Here is a 15,197-nt window from a genome sequence, read left to right as displayed (position 1 = left end):
TCGGAGGTGCTGGAGACTCACTTGAAAAACAACAGCTAACGTTAGCAAGTGGAGTTGCTAGCAAACGCAATTTGTTAGCAACTGTTGTTAACATTAAAGTAGCGTTGGATTTAATCGCAACACACCAAACGTAGTAAGTTGAACATCATAGCAGTTTTAATACATGTTAGCAATTCATCACTGTCATATTAACTACAGCGGTGCTATGATGGAAACTTCTGAAGACTCAGAGAGAGAGAAAGCCGGGGTGTAGCGTTAGCTGGGTTAGCTTACTAGCTAAAGTGTTTCAACAGCAAACAATGTTATTGTTTGTGGTCAGTGTATGTAGCTAAGTAGCTTGTTGTGAGATACCAGTGTATTTCCGCAAAGATAGCATGTCACATTATTTAATGATACATTGAAAAAAAAATCACCCATCTTTAATTCTCTGTTGAAAAGTGCCTGCTCAGCTAACGCTAACGTTATCTAGCCAGATGACAAAGACACCCCTCCCATGCTAACATTACGAGCGGTGAGTGATGGATAATAAGTACATCCATCTAAATGAACATCTATCTGAAACACAACACATCTAGCTAGCTAGCTACCACGATATATTACACATTTGTTAATAAGAGGAGACGCCCACATAGTGTAATGTATTGTTGTTTAAACATAGCTAACTTGAATCAGTAATACGCATGCAAGTAACTTTATTTACGCTTTTTGTTTAGGTGTGTCACTCCCAAGTATGTTAAAAAACAAAACAAAAAAACAGCTGAAACCAAATGTCTATCTCCCATTTTCTTTTTCAGGTCTTCTATTCAACCCCATAGCGGTGAGAGAGGCAATGGTCCATGAAGAGTTTTGGATACACGGAGAGTGGCTTGTCCACCAAGGTCATCATCAGACACTGGAGCACCAATAAAACACTCAAAACTGGTGAGTATTTTATTTACTAAGTGTGGTTGTTGTGCTGCTACATCTTCTACCTATACCAGGCTACAGCACTGGAAACAATGTTATGTATGTATGCAAAAGTTTCTATGAACTGGGACCAGTGTAAATTCTTATTTGGCCAAGGGTCAAACTAGGCGTCTTTACAGTTTCCTAACAAAGTGCAAGCTCTTATGAATGCCAACTCCAACTTTTTTGTGTATACGTGTAGGTGTGTGTTTTTGGGGGCTGTGGGGGAGCAAAAGGTGACGGTACAGTATTCCAGAGAGATACTATTTGGAGACAGCAGCTTCTATAAGGTAAACAGGATCTCGTCCTGAAGGTCTCTTCTCAAGGCCCCCACAGACAATACTCTGGGTATTATTAACGGAAATGGCTAAGAATAGAGAGCAGGGGAGCAAGGTGGCTCCTCTGGCGGTCGTGTTGTTTGGGTTAAACAAGCCAAAACGGAACATCATCTTTAGAAGAGTGACTTCTCAAGCTTACATGCTGGGTGTGTCACACTCACACAAGGCTAGAGGTTGATATGGAGGGCTTTATCTGGCTCTTATGTACAACCGTGGCATAGGAGTAGTTGTGGTTCTCTCTTTGCTGTTTACGTATGGAGTTATTGTGCTTTACAGTTTGGATTTGTAAGTAGAAATATTTTTCAAGTGCATTATTAGCCTTTTTATCAATTCTTATGCACCGATTATGTTGTTCACATGTGCTTTTTTTTTTTTTAAGTTTGGTTATATTTCATCCAACAACTTGGGGTAATAACTTGGATCTTGCTGCCAGTGTGCCTGGTGTAAATATGATCATGCTCATATAAGATTTATTGCTAATCAGGGATGGGCGATAAGGAAAAAAGTCCTCTATTACGTTATATGTGATTCTTTCTGACATTATGATAATACATTTTCTGGAACATAAATTAAAAATTGTTAATGGACAAAATAACCACACAGAAATATCATTACATTGCCCACCTCTAGCCCTAGTTGGTAGTGATGCATCTATGCAAAACCATGGATCTGCACCGTTACTGACCCATAAGATATTGGCCAGTATGAGCGATCTATGTTACCTTTTCTTTATCACTGTTGATATTGCATAACAATGCCATTTTTAAGACATTTTTTTCAACTTTTCCTAATTATTATGTATACTTTATAAAGTATCAGAGTACTTTATACAGTTTGAAGCACTTAGTTTTGGTGTCATAGTCAGCATCAGAAGAGATAAAGTGGGCTCAATGCATCCCTGCTAATAAGGCTGCCCTCCCAATGAAATTCAGGCGCATAGGTTTTTCTTGAATCTGATTGTTAATTTACTCATTTATTTTATGTATAGTCTGCATACACTTTCTAGGCAGCTGCCCGTGGGATATTTGTTTTTTTCCCTTCTTTTTCTTCATGGGGACAACCCATTACTAATTCTCTTAAATCTTGAAGAGACTAAATTTAAAATGCAGACACATTGACTTCATGTTTTATCGTTGGTTGCTTTGCCGTTTGGCAACATTTGAAAATGCTATGTCCAGTATGACACTTCTTTTGAAAGCAAGATTAATTGTGTCTGTTTATCAATAGTTAAATCAATAACATTGTAGCCCACTCAGTAATGTCAATCAGGCATTTCTTTGTCACAACAAGTTCATTACTCCTTCAAATGAACCGTCTGGAATGTTCTGATGAATTACCTTGTTAGTTAGTATTGTAGTATTGATTTTTGGGCTTGGTACTGGTATTGTGGTCCAGGTAAAGGCTGTTAAGGCATTAAGGTAGTGACACACCAAGGAGATGGTAATAGGCCATTGTTCCAAGTAGGCCCGACGGTGAGCGTTCCGTTGCCCTAGTTTTTGCAGTCTGTCCAGCACTGTCACCCCTAGTTGACCCTCGTTGGCTTTTTTTCAGCCTTTTCAATATGCTGAGTTGGCATCGGAGCCAGTCTGTTAGAGAAATCTCTCTCGCTGGACAGGTGAGCAAAAGCAAGTAAACAACTAAGTCAAGCGGGCATACACAGAAGGCTCTTCTCATTTTCCATCTTATCTGATCAATCCAATACACAATACGGCTGTCAAAACTGGCCAAAAATGACATTTTTATGTTCCTTCTAAAAAAACACAGGTTCGGGGTGCCCTAGTAGCTCACCTGGTTGAGCATGCACCCCATGTTCTACGGCTCAGTCCTTACCGCAGTGGCACAGGGTCGATTCCAACCTCTGGCCCTTTGCTGCATGTCATCCCCCTTTCTCTCCCACTTTCCTATGTTAATCCAATAAAGCCCAAAACAGCCCCAAAAATAATCTTAAAAAAAAAAAGGTTTGAACTATTCAAATACGTTTTTTTTGCACATTATGTTCTTAAGAGGGTAAATGTACATAGAGATACATAACTTATGATTAGGGCTGTCAAACGATTACATTTTCTTAATCGCGATTAATCATTGAATTTCTATAGTTAATCGCATGTTTTATCACATGATTAAAATTCTATTATTTTGCATTCTTAAAACTGTTTTTAAGTACATATTAACAATGGAAAGCAATTCTTACCAGTGTATCTTGATTGGGAATCAAATTAATGCAAAGAAAATGACTTTATGAACTTGATTTTAAGATTTGTATTTGTTTATTATATATTTAATCTAGTCACACATTTGAATCTAGAGTCAATATTAGGGTTGGGTATTGTTTGGTTTGGATACCGGTGCTAAAGCGGTACTTTTAAAATGGTACCGGTGCCTGAACCGTTACTTTTTAAGAAAGTAAAAAAAAAAAGAAGGGTACTAAACAGTTGGCAACATTAAAGAATGGCTTGTTTATTGCTAAGGCCATATCGTCTAAATTAAATGTTTAATAATAATGTAATCACTATAACAATAACTTATTTCACTAGTAAATAGCTGTTGAATGACAAAAACAACCACCAGATGGGAAAAGGGCATTTAACAACAACTTTGAATGCACCACAACACTGTAAATTACCAGTTTCATTGAACGCACCGTCTGTGTTTTTCCGATAACAGCAGCTGCAGATTGTTACATCCCGGTGTTGAATCCTCTACAGTAAAATACAGACAAACTTTACACTGTTTAGTGTTAGCTGTCAGCATTGTAACCGTGTTTAATCCAGCTACTAGCTAGCGGTAGGCTAACGTTAGCTGCTGTTGAGTATAGTGTTAACTAGCGTCACGTGCAGCGAGGTTTCTGTTGCCTGTAACGTCTGTTTCAGAGCATCAGAGAGAAGTGCAGACATATCAGTGGCACCAGAATGAGGCACCGAAATCTGCGTTGCTATTCCTGCAGCAGCAACAAAAACGAATAATATAATGTCCGTAAAACTTTATTTAAAGATCGTAGACCTCTCTCCCTCTGCACCCAGGTTGGTGCTAGTCTGAGAATTGAGCCCCCTAGCAAGCAAGCTAGCTGACTAGCCAGCCGGCTGGCCACTAAATTAGTACAATTTAACAACTTAATGGTACATTCACATCTTGTGACACTGTAGGAAAGCACATTGCTATCACAATATGATTGACGACTTTGTATGGCTTATTTTCTGTAACCAGTGTAGGATAAAAGCATGGTGTGTTAAATTAGCAAGCTAGCTAACTAGCCAGCTATCTGCTGACATGGAGAGTTATTTCCTCTCACACAGGCGCAGAGCATATGTGCTAGTTGACCATCGACTGTAGTCTTTGCGGTGTGTTCAATTGTAACTTTTTGGCCAAGACACAGGTGACGTGAGGATACACCACAGTCGGCCTTCATCGCCACTAGTTCTTTGCCGTCTGCCTAGTGTGTCAGCACCTTTAGGGGGAAGGAGATTTTTATTTTTTATTTTGGAAGTAGGGTTTTATATATATATGTATAATTCAGTATATCACTGTACTCAGTTATGATTGTCCTCAACTCTTTTTTTCCACAGATAAACCATGATCCCCATCACTGAGTTGCGGTACTTTGTGGACACACAGCCGGCATACCGCATCCTGAAACCATGGTGGGATGTGTTCACAGACTACATCTCCATTGTTATGCTTATGATTTCTGTGTTTGGGGGGACACTGCAGGTCACCCAGGACAAGATGATCTGCCTGCCCTGCAAATGGGTGGTCAATCAGACCTGCAGGAAGAACTTCAATTCTACTCTCTCCCCATCATTGTTCTTGGAGCCCAAAGGGATCCAGTATGATCTGGACCGCCACCAGTACAACTATGTGGATGCTGTGTGCTACGAGAATAGATTGCACTGGTTTGCCAAGTATTTTCCTTACCTAGTATTACTTCACACCCTTATTTTCCTAGCTTGCAGCAACTTTTGGTTTAAGTTCCCACGGACTAGTTCCAAACTAGAGCACTTTGTATCCATCTTGCTGAAATGCTTTGACTCCCCATGGACAACTAGGGCACTGTCAGAGACAGTGGTCGAAGAGAGTGACCCAAAACCAATGAAAATGAACGGCTCAATGGACCACAAGGAGTCTGTTATCAGTGAAGATGTTGAAGCCAGTGTTCCTATGCTCCAAAGAACAAAGACACGCCTTGAACAGGGCATTGTAGATAGAACAGAAACTGGGGTTTTGGACAAGAAAGAGGGTGAACAGGCAAAAGCACTCTTTGAAAAAGTCAAAAAGTTCCGCATACACGTTGAGGAAGGAGACATTGTATACAGACTGTATATCCGTCAGACTATCATCAAAGTCATCAAGTTTATTTTGATAATCTGCTATACAGGGTATTACGTGCATGATATTAAATTCAGTGTTGACTGTTCAGTGAATATAGAGAGTCTGACGGGTTACAGCGTGTACCGGTGTGCTCACCCCTTGGCTACACTTTTTAAAATATTAGCCTGTTTCTACATTAGCTTAGTAATGGTGTATGGTTTGATCTGCATGTACACACTTTCCTGGATGCTTCGGCGCTCTCTAAAGAAGTACTCCTTTGAGTCGATACGGGAAGAGAGCAGCTACAGTGACATACCCGATGTGAAGAATGACTTTGCATTCATGATGCACATGATAGATCAGTATGACCCTCTGTACTCCAAACGCTTCGCTGTGTTCCTCTCAGAAGTAAGCGAAAATAAGCTGAGGCAACTCAACCTCAATAATGAGTGGACGCTGGACAAGCTCAGGCAAAGGATTACCAAGAACTCTCAGGAGAAGTTGGAGTTGCACCTTTTCATGCTGAGTGGCATTCCTGACACAGTATTTGACCTGATGGAGCTGGAGGTTGTTAAACTCGAGCTTATCCCTGATGTCACCATCCCGCCAATCATCGCCCAGTTGGTCAACCTGCGAGAGCTGTGGCTTTACCACACACCAGCCAAAATCGAAGCTCCTGCATTGGCTTTTTTGCGTGAGAACTTAAAGTCTCTGCACATCAAGTTCACTGACATCAAAGAGATTCCCTTATGGATCTACAGTTTGAAGAATCTTAGTGAGCTTCATCTCACAGGGAATCTCAGCGCGGAGAACAACCGTTACATTGTCATTGATGGGCTCCGGGAGCTCAAGAGGCTCAAAGTTCTTCGTCTGAAGAGCAATCTCACCAAGCTACCTCAGGTAGTGACTGATGTGGGCTTGCACCTCCAGAAGCTTTCCATCAATAATGAAGGCACCAAGTTGATGGTGCTCAACAGCCTGAAGAAGATGGTCAATCTGACTGAGCTAGAGCTCATTCGCTGTGATCTAGAACGCATACCACACTCAATCTTCAGCTTGCACAACTTGCAAGAGATTGATCTAAAAGACAACAATCTAAAGACCATCGAGGAGATCATCAGCTTCCAGCACCTTCATCGGCTGGTCTGCCTTAAACTCTGGTACAACCAGATTGCCTATATTCCCATCCAGATTGGCACACTGACCAACCTGGAGAAACTGTACCTGAACAGAAACAAGATCGAGAAGATCCCCAGCCAGTTGTTTTATTGCCGCAAGCTGCGCTTCCTGGACCTGAGCCATAACAACCTAAACGATATCCCTACAGACATAGGCTTCCTCCAGAATCTTCAGTACCTGGCAGTTACTGCCAACAGGGTGCGTACTTGAATAATTACTGTTTTCCATTATTTAAATCTTTTTGGATTGTAAATTGGATTTTTTTCTGAAAAATGTTTGTTACAGATACTAATATCTCTCTGTTTGCCTCCCAACACAACACCCTCCCCACCTTGAAATAAAGATTGAGGGCCTGCCTAATGAGCTGTTCCACTGCAAAAAGCTTCGCACTTTGAACTTGGGGAACAATTGCCTGCAGTCTCTGCCATCGCGGTTTGGAGAGCTGACCGGGCTGACACAGCTGGAGCTGAGAGGAAACCGTCTGGAGTGTCTGCCTGTGGAGCTGGGCGAGTGCAGACAGCTAAAGAGAACGGGTCTCGTGGTAGAGGAGGACCTCTTCAACACCCTGCCAACGGAGGTCAAAGAACAATTATGGAAAATTGACAAAGAACAGGCTTGAACAGGTCTGTGGCTGTGTGTTAAAACACATACTGACCAATTGGGCACTGACACAGAAGGAAGACGTACGCTGTCCTAGAGGGCTTGTTGAGTCAGGCAGTAGTTCTGCTGCAGTGTACTGTCAGTAAGGGTAGGTATCGAGAACAGTTTGCTAGAACCAAAATACTGATAGATTCTGATAGATTTTCAGGCCTTTCCATTATAACCAAGTAAGGATGCTTTTTTTTAGCAACAATGTAGCAGTGCCATTGTGATCAGCAGCGTGCATTTCCATGTTAGGCTTCTCAGTTATGGTGGAGAAGTAAGCAAAACTGTGAAAATTAAGACATAATACATTATTAAAACAATCTGTCCAGTAGTGTTAGTTTTACAAATTAGATAGGATGGTGATCGTTAAGACATCTGCCTCTTAATTTCTGTGTAGTGATTGTCAAATTCCGAACTCCCATTCTTATCGTAACATACAAAGTAATTGATCGTGGAATCGTTTTAGAGGATAAAATGTGCAAACGTTCACTCACAATATTTGAAAAGTCATCTGATTAAATTACAAAATATTATATTGGTCTATAGGGAATGACTATACCAATTACAAGCAAACTACACCATCAAGTCAGCAATCCTGGAATTAGAATAGTGGCTGTTCCACGTCTTTTAACTTTCCATCTCGTTTGTCCAGCACTGACACAACCTAAATACTAACTCCCTTGTCATTGTTTTTCTGCTGCAGAGGGAAGACCATGGCCCTCAAATACCTTCATGTGTGCTTGGTTTGAAATGAAAATGAACGTATATAACAATAAATAACAAATCAGGGATAACCAATGATAAGTCATGTCAAGCAAGGTTACGGATTCTGAGATTCTTGTGTCTGAGAGGGTGTTGTATAAGGTGTAAGGGAGAGGGTCATTGAGGAGACTGTTAGGAGTGCAAGTGCTGTAGAGACTGATGAGTTGTCTGTGGTTGGCCTGAGTCTTGGTAACAGTACAACATGTGGTATTAGACTAGAGAGTGCAATCCTTACATGGAGCCAGTTTGGCAGAGTCCAGGGTTTGGTGGCATCTTATCATTACGCAGATACCTAACCCGTACTGTCAGTATACTATTCAGTGCTGAAAAGGTTTTGAATGAGAGAAGTCATGTCTGCATCAAAATAATTAAACTGAAGCTTATACAGGAGAACACAATATTGACATTAAAATGGACCCTCCAGATATTAGTAATGGGTTTATATTAATACAGATGCTTACCTGAAACACTGGATTGGTTTACCCTTTCTGTGACTGGTATACAGTAAGCACTGGCCTACTTGTATGCCCCGATAGTTGAGTGTTATTGTCTGCAAATAACAAGTAAAACACACACGTAAAATATCCTACAATATGTTTTCTAAACACCTGGCCTTGTGTTAATTTCAGTTTGTTATTATAACTTTGGAGGATTAATATTACTAGTGTAGTGCCCTTTAAAAAACTTGCCTGTTTTAAACGGGTTGATTGTTTGACCTGTGGTATTGCTGCTTACCAACTTTCTTGAGAACCGCTCATCTAAACATCCAAAAAACATTAACACTCGCCTCGGACTGCACTTCCTTTCTGTCCATTTCACATTAATGAGAAACACAGTGGTCTCTGGAGAGAAGAGGGGTGATTACCTGTGTATATATAGTTAAAATAATACTTGTGCTGTTTGGTGGATCATGTGTTTTCCAAATTACAGGAGATGCTTGGACAGAATATTTTTTTCCAGGTACATTTGGCCAGTAATTGGAGCTGCGTTATTTTTCTCCTTGTTGTTATTTCATTGTTTTTCCTTGGAATTCTGCTGATAGAGACACCAGCTCAGAGCAGGACTTTGTGGCAAGCAGTTTTTAAACTTTTTATCTTGTTTTAAGACAGGTGAAGACCAGAGCCCCGTTTCAGGAAGGAGGTTTAACAAACTCTGAGTCTAACCCTGAACTCTGAGTTGACTTACCCTGAGATGGGAAACTCTGAGTTTGAGTTGGTTCAATCAACTCAGAGTAGGTTCACGCGTGTGCACCACCACTATAAAAAGGCAGTATGAATGGAGCAATGATACTACGATTCACCATGGCAACAACCACAAACAAACTGGTCGGCGGAAATACTCATGCGCACATACAGCGAGTTTGAACATATATTTCGTTAAAAAAGCAACACAGCGGCTGCTGCAAAAGAGAGAATTTGCGTGGGAGAAAATTGCTGCTAGAGTAAATGCGTAAGTTCCAATATAGTGTATTATCATATTTAATCATAAGTATAATATTACTGGTGAAATGGTATTGAACCTATAATCTGTTTCATTTAGGTGCAATCCTGTGGGCGAAAGGTACTAGGTACTGAGGCTGCAGCACCATCATTAACAGAATTATAATTCATAATCTTTTATTTCAAAGGGTTTACATCATTCACCTGCAATACTGTGGAACTCCTTTTTAATGGCTCTTATTGGTTTGTGTCCAGGGAACACTACAAAAACGTAAAAACAACTTTTCGCTTTACTAATATGCTCCGCATCACCAATGTTGTAAAGAAAACTGCCGTTTGCAAAAAACGTAATGTGACACAAAGAATGTGCTGGGATATAGAGCATGTCCACGATGGGTGACGTTAATGATATGAGGACGGATAAGGTTATGTAGGCTACATAGCGATACCGCTCAAATAGGTAGGCTAGTATCTGAAAATGAAAATAGGCTACATCTATTAGCGAAGTAATACAACTTCATCAACAGGGATTGTCGACAAAAGGAAATGCCATGTTTTGAGAAAATTAGTCTGCGTAACAATTAATGAACCAACCCTGTTTTTTTTAATTCATGCTGATAAACTGCACTAAGATGCACCTGATACAGACTGAATGAATGAATGAGGAAATGAAAGCACGCTGTGTCAGAGGGAGGAGACTGAGAGAAACTCGAGGTTTATTGAAGAAAACCTGCTCCCGACCAAGTTAGGTTCAAAGGCTCAGTTACCGTAGTAACTGACTCTGAGGTTAAGTTACCTCTCTTTCTGAAATGGGCTGGAGTTACCCCTCTCTCAGGTTTGATTAACCTCCCTTTCTGAAACAGAATACCCAGAGTTTCCCTCATCTCACTTTTAACAAACTCAGTTTTTACTAAACCTGCTTTCTGAAACGGACCCCTGCTCGAGTCAGTCCACAGAGCCCTGAAGCCCTGCCCCTGCTGCTGCAAGAGCACTCCCTATGGTTTATTCACAGTTTACACAATTAATATTGAACATGTCCTGTGTCCAAACTGCACCAAATTTGACACACCCTGTCATTTGTTACGGAGCAATGCACCAGCCATGTGTGAAGTATCTGATGAACGGTTCTCAAGATATTTTAATGACAGCCGGATATACACACTTATGCAATGTTCAGTGTAAGTGTTGTTCACCTATGCATGATATTACAGCCATCTTTAATCTAAAACTATTGAAATTACTCTATTGGATTCATTAAAGTGAAGAAAATATGGAATGTAATCCAATTTTTGTATGTGAAAGAACAATGCCTTAATTAATTAATGCCAATAACCTTAATTTCCCCTTAATTTCTCTTAGCTTAAAATAACTCACCGTTGTCAGCTACGGTCGCTGAACAGGCTACACGTTGTAAACAGCCGTGGCCCGCTTGCCTGGTCCTCCGGTAATGTTAGCAGGGTTATCATGGCGGCATTAGCCAGGACCAGTCGGGATCACTTTACTGGCTGTTTCTAAATTTGGTTTTGCGAGTAACCAACTTGGGTGCTCTAGCTATATATTTCCATGCAAGTACACGAATGTTGAAATAAAATAAAATGCCCGTCCCTAGTAGCCATGATAAATTAGCCTGAAGCTAATGCTGTTCAGGAGGAAATTAGCCAACTCGGCGTCCTTTTGGGCTCTAAACTGTCTCCATCTTTCAAATACATCGCCAATATTTTCCCGGGGTTTGTAACGTCTCTGGTCACGCAACTGTTAGAAACATGCCGTTTTTTTAGGTTGGGTAGAATTTATCTCCATTGATCCTGTTTATTTGTTTGCTGCTTTCATGGCTGTCCTAACGTTACAGCTGTAGCGCGCTGGGTTTACGTTTTTACAGGTATATCTGGCAACCCGGCCTGGCTGTCAAACTGGGCAGAAATTCCATCATGGAACAGAAATTTCAAAAGGCTAAAAAAAAATACTGGCATTAGCATTGTTGTCAGAAAAGACAGTATTTCAACTTAGCTAACTATGTTTCCTTAATATCTGATGACGCATTGGGGTCATTTTTGGATTTATTACAGTAAATATATTACATATTGGACCTTTTTAATAGGACAGTTTTGCTGATTTTTTTTAATATTTTGCTCTGATGTTTCATTATATCACTTTCTGTGGAATTTTCACAAGTGATCATACTTGACACCAGTAATCAATTTGGGCAAATAAAAGATCCAAATAGTGTCCCAAATGTGATTAATGAGATATTATTTTTTTTTGTAGCCTCACATTGTCACATTAGCTGTGCTAACTTTTATTTCTATTGCGGACAACTACTATTGTAAAAGTCAGAAGGGCATTAGGGTTATTATTAAAATGATCCATAACATTTTTAAAAGATATCTAGAAATTTAGCAGTTGGTTTATATTTTTATTTTATTAATTATGGAAGTGACAGGCTCATTTGGCGAATGGAAATGTTTTAGTTTTTTTAATTGTTTGATGAATTTTTTGCTCGTAGGAGATCTTTATTTTTCATCATTCTTAATTTTTTTTTCCTGTCATAAATGGGTCTCCATACTTTTCAGGACAGGTCATCTTAATTGTTATTTATTTCTCGGGTTTCAAAGTGTGTTAGTTTGTTGAGAAATGTTTAATACTTTTTGCCTGAGGGTGACTTTTCTGCTCTTGTGTTTTGCCACAGTAAGCAGCACCATGCTAAAAATGTGGAATTCAAGATCAATGCACAGCTCTGACACAGCACAACACACAATAGGGGCTCTCGTGTTTACCCCGAGAACAAAAATATATCAGTGCTATATGTTTTTATAAACCTAACTGCAAAGAAACGTGGACACTAGCATTATACAGTACAGTAACTGGGTTGAAAGCGAGTAGTTCGAGGTATGTACATTTATTTTAGTAACATGTTTAACTATGCTATATTGTGCAATATTGCCTTTATTTATACTATGTAAACATTAGTAGTGATGTAGTTTTCTAATGTGCATGGGTATTATTTGTGTCACATTCAATTAACTAAGATGATGGGGAGAATTTCAAGTTAAGTAGATAAGAGGAAGATTTTTGGTCCCTGAGAATGCTTTTGCACTATAGCACCTCTCCTACAAGTTACATTTAGGTGAATGCAAATAATGGTATACAACACATGTTTTGTATGTATTCTGTATGGAAAAGTTTGACTGAATGACTGCTAGCCTTGAAATTAAAATGGTATCAGTATCAAGTATTTTAAGTTTATTTTTTAGAACTACTCTTTTTATTTGACTTAAGGTAAATACTTTGTTTTTCCATGAGTAGTTCTAAAAAAAATGATTTATCTTAAGTTCCATCTGGAACATTTTAAATGACATCCAGAACACCTCAGCAATACCCTACAGATTAGGACAATTAACTTAATCTTAATTAAAGGGGTGATTGAATGCAAAACCGATTTTACCTTGTCATAGTTGAAAAACGACAGTTTGGAGGGTAAATAGGACATGCATAGAACCTCAAAATCCCATTGACACCCCTTTCCTCTGCAAATCTCACAATTTGAAACTGCAGCTGAAAACGGGCGAATCTCAAAGATACAAGTTGAAGTCAACTCCTCAACTCCTAGTCTTTGTCACGCCCCAACATTTGCATAGGTTACACCACTGACCTGAGGTCAGCTTAGCCTTCTGAATCTAGCTAGGTCACGCAGATCTCCAGAGGTCCACTATTTAATTACTAAATTCACTTCTGAGACATTTTTTATGCGAGAAATCAACTATGTAGAGGTCATATATGGGCCGTTTTACGAAAATTGATGGCTAATTGCAAACTTTGTCCGACTGTGTGTCGCAGTTCAGCAGGAGCTTAGCAAGCTAACGTGACAGCGGCCGGTGCTGCCTCCTTCATAGACCACGGCTCGCTGTGAGCTAGATGGATCTCCGTCACGACCGGAAACCTGCGGAGCTCCATACCCGTGCGAAGTCGCCGTTTCTGGGTTACTGGACTACCAAATGCCGAGGCCCTGACGGAGCTCCAGGGCCTGCAGCTAGTCGCGATCTTTAGCTACCCATAGGATTGAATGGACACTAGCAGCTAACGAAACCCCTCCTATTCACAAAAATGCATTAAATTGAAATCGGACACAAGCGTTAGCTTTGTAAGACTTTAGGGTAGCTGTTATATAAGTGGCGTGACGAAATTCAAAATGTAAATATACTAGTTATGCCGACAGCCGGTCAGCTCCGCGGAGCCCCGAGCCCCGGTTGTCCAGTAACCCAGAAACTGTGACTTTCTCCTGGGTATGGAGCGCAGCGGGGCTGCTGTCTAATCAGATCAAATTAGCAATTAGCCATCAATTTTCGTAAAACGGCCCATATTTGAGCCTTATATAGTTGATTTCTCACATAAAAAAGTCTCAGAAGTGAGTTTAGTAACGGAACATTGCAGTGTCTGAAATATGAGACCTGCTATCTCGTCTCAAATGTGTTTGTATGTGGTTTGCTCAAACCAATCCGCACACAGCTCATTTAAATATTCATGAGCATACCATATTTGGAAGAAAAACTCTTGTTACAAATAGGGCCATATTCACAGGGTAGTTAAGGGTCCATAAAATAATATTTGGGCCATTTTCAGCCCAACCAATGTTGCATACCCTATTAGGAGACCTAAAGGAACAGTGTGAAATACCCTATATAATCATTCTGTCACCCCTTTAAGACTGACAGCAGAGAACATTATGTCCTATGTTAAGTTTTTCAGTGAGCACTACAAATAAATGGTCAGTACATTAAAAATGTGTGTAGGTTGCTAGTAAAGTAGTATCAGTAAATGGAATAGCTTTTTTTTTATCTCAAAGTTATTGTTAATCTTTTTGTTCAGTTTTTTCTCCTTTTTTTATAATTTTGACTAACTTTTTTTCATTTTGACAGCTATTTTATTATTACAATATAACTACATTTCTCAGGAAACCAGCTAGTACTACTCACTTCTTTTTTTGAGTTGATTGCCTGTTTTTTATGACACCTAGTATTTTATTAATTTAAACAATTGTTTTATACAGTTACAGTTTTATATGCATTTCTATACATTCTTTTCTAGTTTGGTGTGTTTAATATTAACTGCTGGTTTAAAAGAAAATGTTTGTGTTTTTAAAGAAACCACTTGGTTTAACATTGATTCTGTGTTTTACTCAATGACCATGTAAGAATTGAGCTGAATTTCTCCTCTTAAAATCATAATTTGTGGGTACAAATTATTTTCCCAGCTCAAATCCAATCATAGTTGTTGAAAGTTGGCTTCATGCAGTGTTGGGTTGCCAAAGATTTTTTTTTTTATTAATAAGGAAATCATCAGTGTATCAGTACTGACATGAATGATGTGGCAGTGAATATTCTGTTTGAACATGTGTCCCATCTTCTCCTGCACACCATCAACTAGAGGTAAAATAAAATAATCTTGGTTGACCTAATTGTCTTTGTGTCTGTTGGGCAAGTGTTTGAATGTTTCAAATGACTCAGGTCTGTTGTATTTTGGTGTTGGGTTGAGAATCTGTTAACTGCCTAGCCCTGTGTCTGGGATTATGCACCCCTAAAGCACAAAA

The 15,197-nt window shown here is 39.6% G+C and overlaps 1 protein-coding gene across 2 annotated transcripts; it reads left to right on the top strand.

The window, feature by feature from the left end:
* The first annotated feature begins 16 nt into the window (after positions 1 to 16).
* Positions 17 to 15,060, top strand: lrrc8ab (leucine rich repeat containing 8 VRAC subunit Ab). 2 transcript variants are annotated; one of them, XM_078251313.1, is made up of 5 exons: positions 17 to 133; positions 795 to 921; positions 1,148 to 1,235; positions 4,847 to 6,965; positions 7,111 to 15,060. In XM_078251313.1, exons 4-5 carry the CDS (start codon positions 4,854 to 4,856, stop codon positions 7,384 to 7,386), a joined length of 2,388 nt encoding a protein of 795 aa, XP_078107439.1. In that variant the 5' UTR covers positions 17 to 133; positions 795 to 921; positions 1,148 to 1,235; positions 4,847 to 4,853; the 3' UTR covers positions 7,387 to 15,060. The 2 variants fall into 2 exon arrangements, with proteins under 2 accessions (XP_078107439.1, XP_078107438.1); XM_078251312.1 differs by lacking the exon at positions 1,148 to 1,235.
* Positions 15,061 to 15,197: the final 137 nt, after the last annotated feature.

Source organism: Sander vitreus, chromosome 5 (assembly GCF_031162955.1).
Source record: "Sander vitreus isolate 19-12246 chromosome 5, sanVit1, whole genome shotgun sequence".
Taxonomy (NCBI): Eukaryota; Metazoa; Chordata; class Actinopteri; order Perciformes; family Percidae; genus Sander; species Sander vitreus.
The sequence above is the reverse complement of the archived record's forward strand: the minus strand, read 5'-3'. Positions and strand labels throughout refer to the sequence as shown.

Coding starts and splice junctions, on each gene's coding strand:
- lrrc8ab (XM_078251312.1), top strand. CDS start 4,854: ATGATCCCCATCACTGAGTTGCGGTACTTTGTGGACACACAGCCGGCA. Junction 6,966..7,110: donor TGGCAGTTACTGCCAACAGG/GTGCGTACTTGA, acceptor CTTGAAATAAAG/ATTGAGGGCCTGCCTAATGA.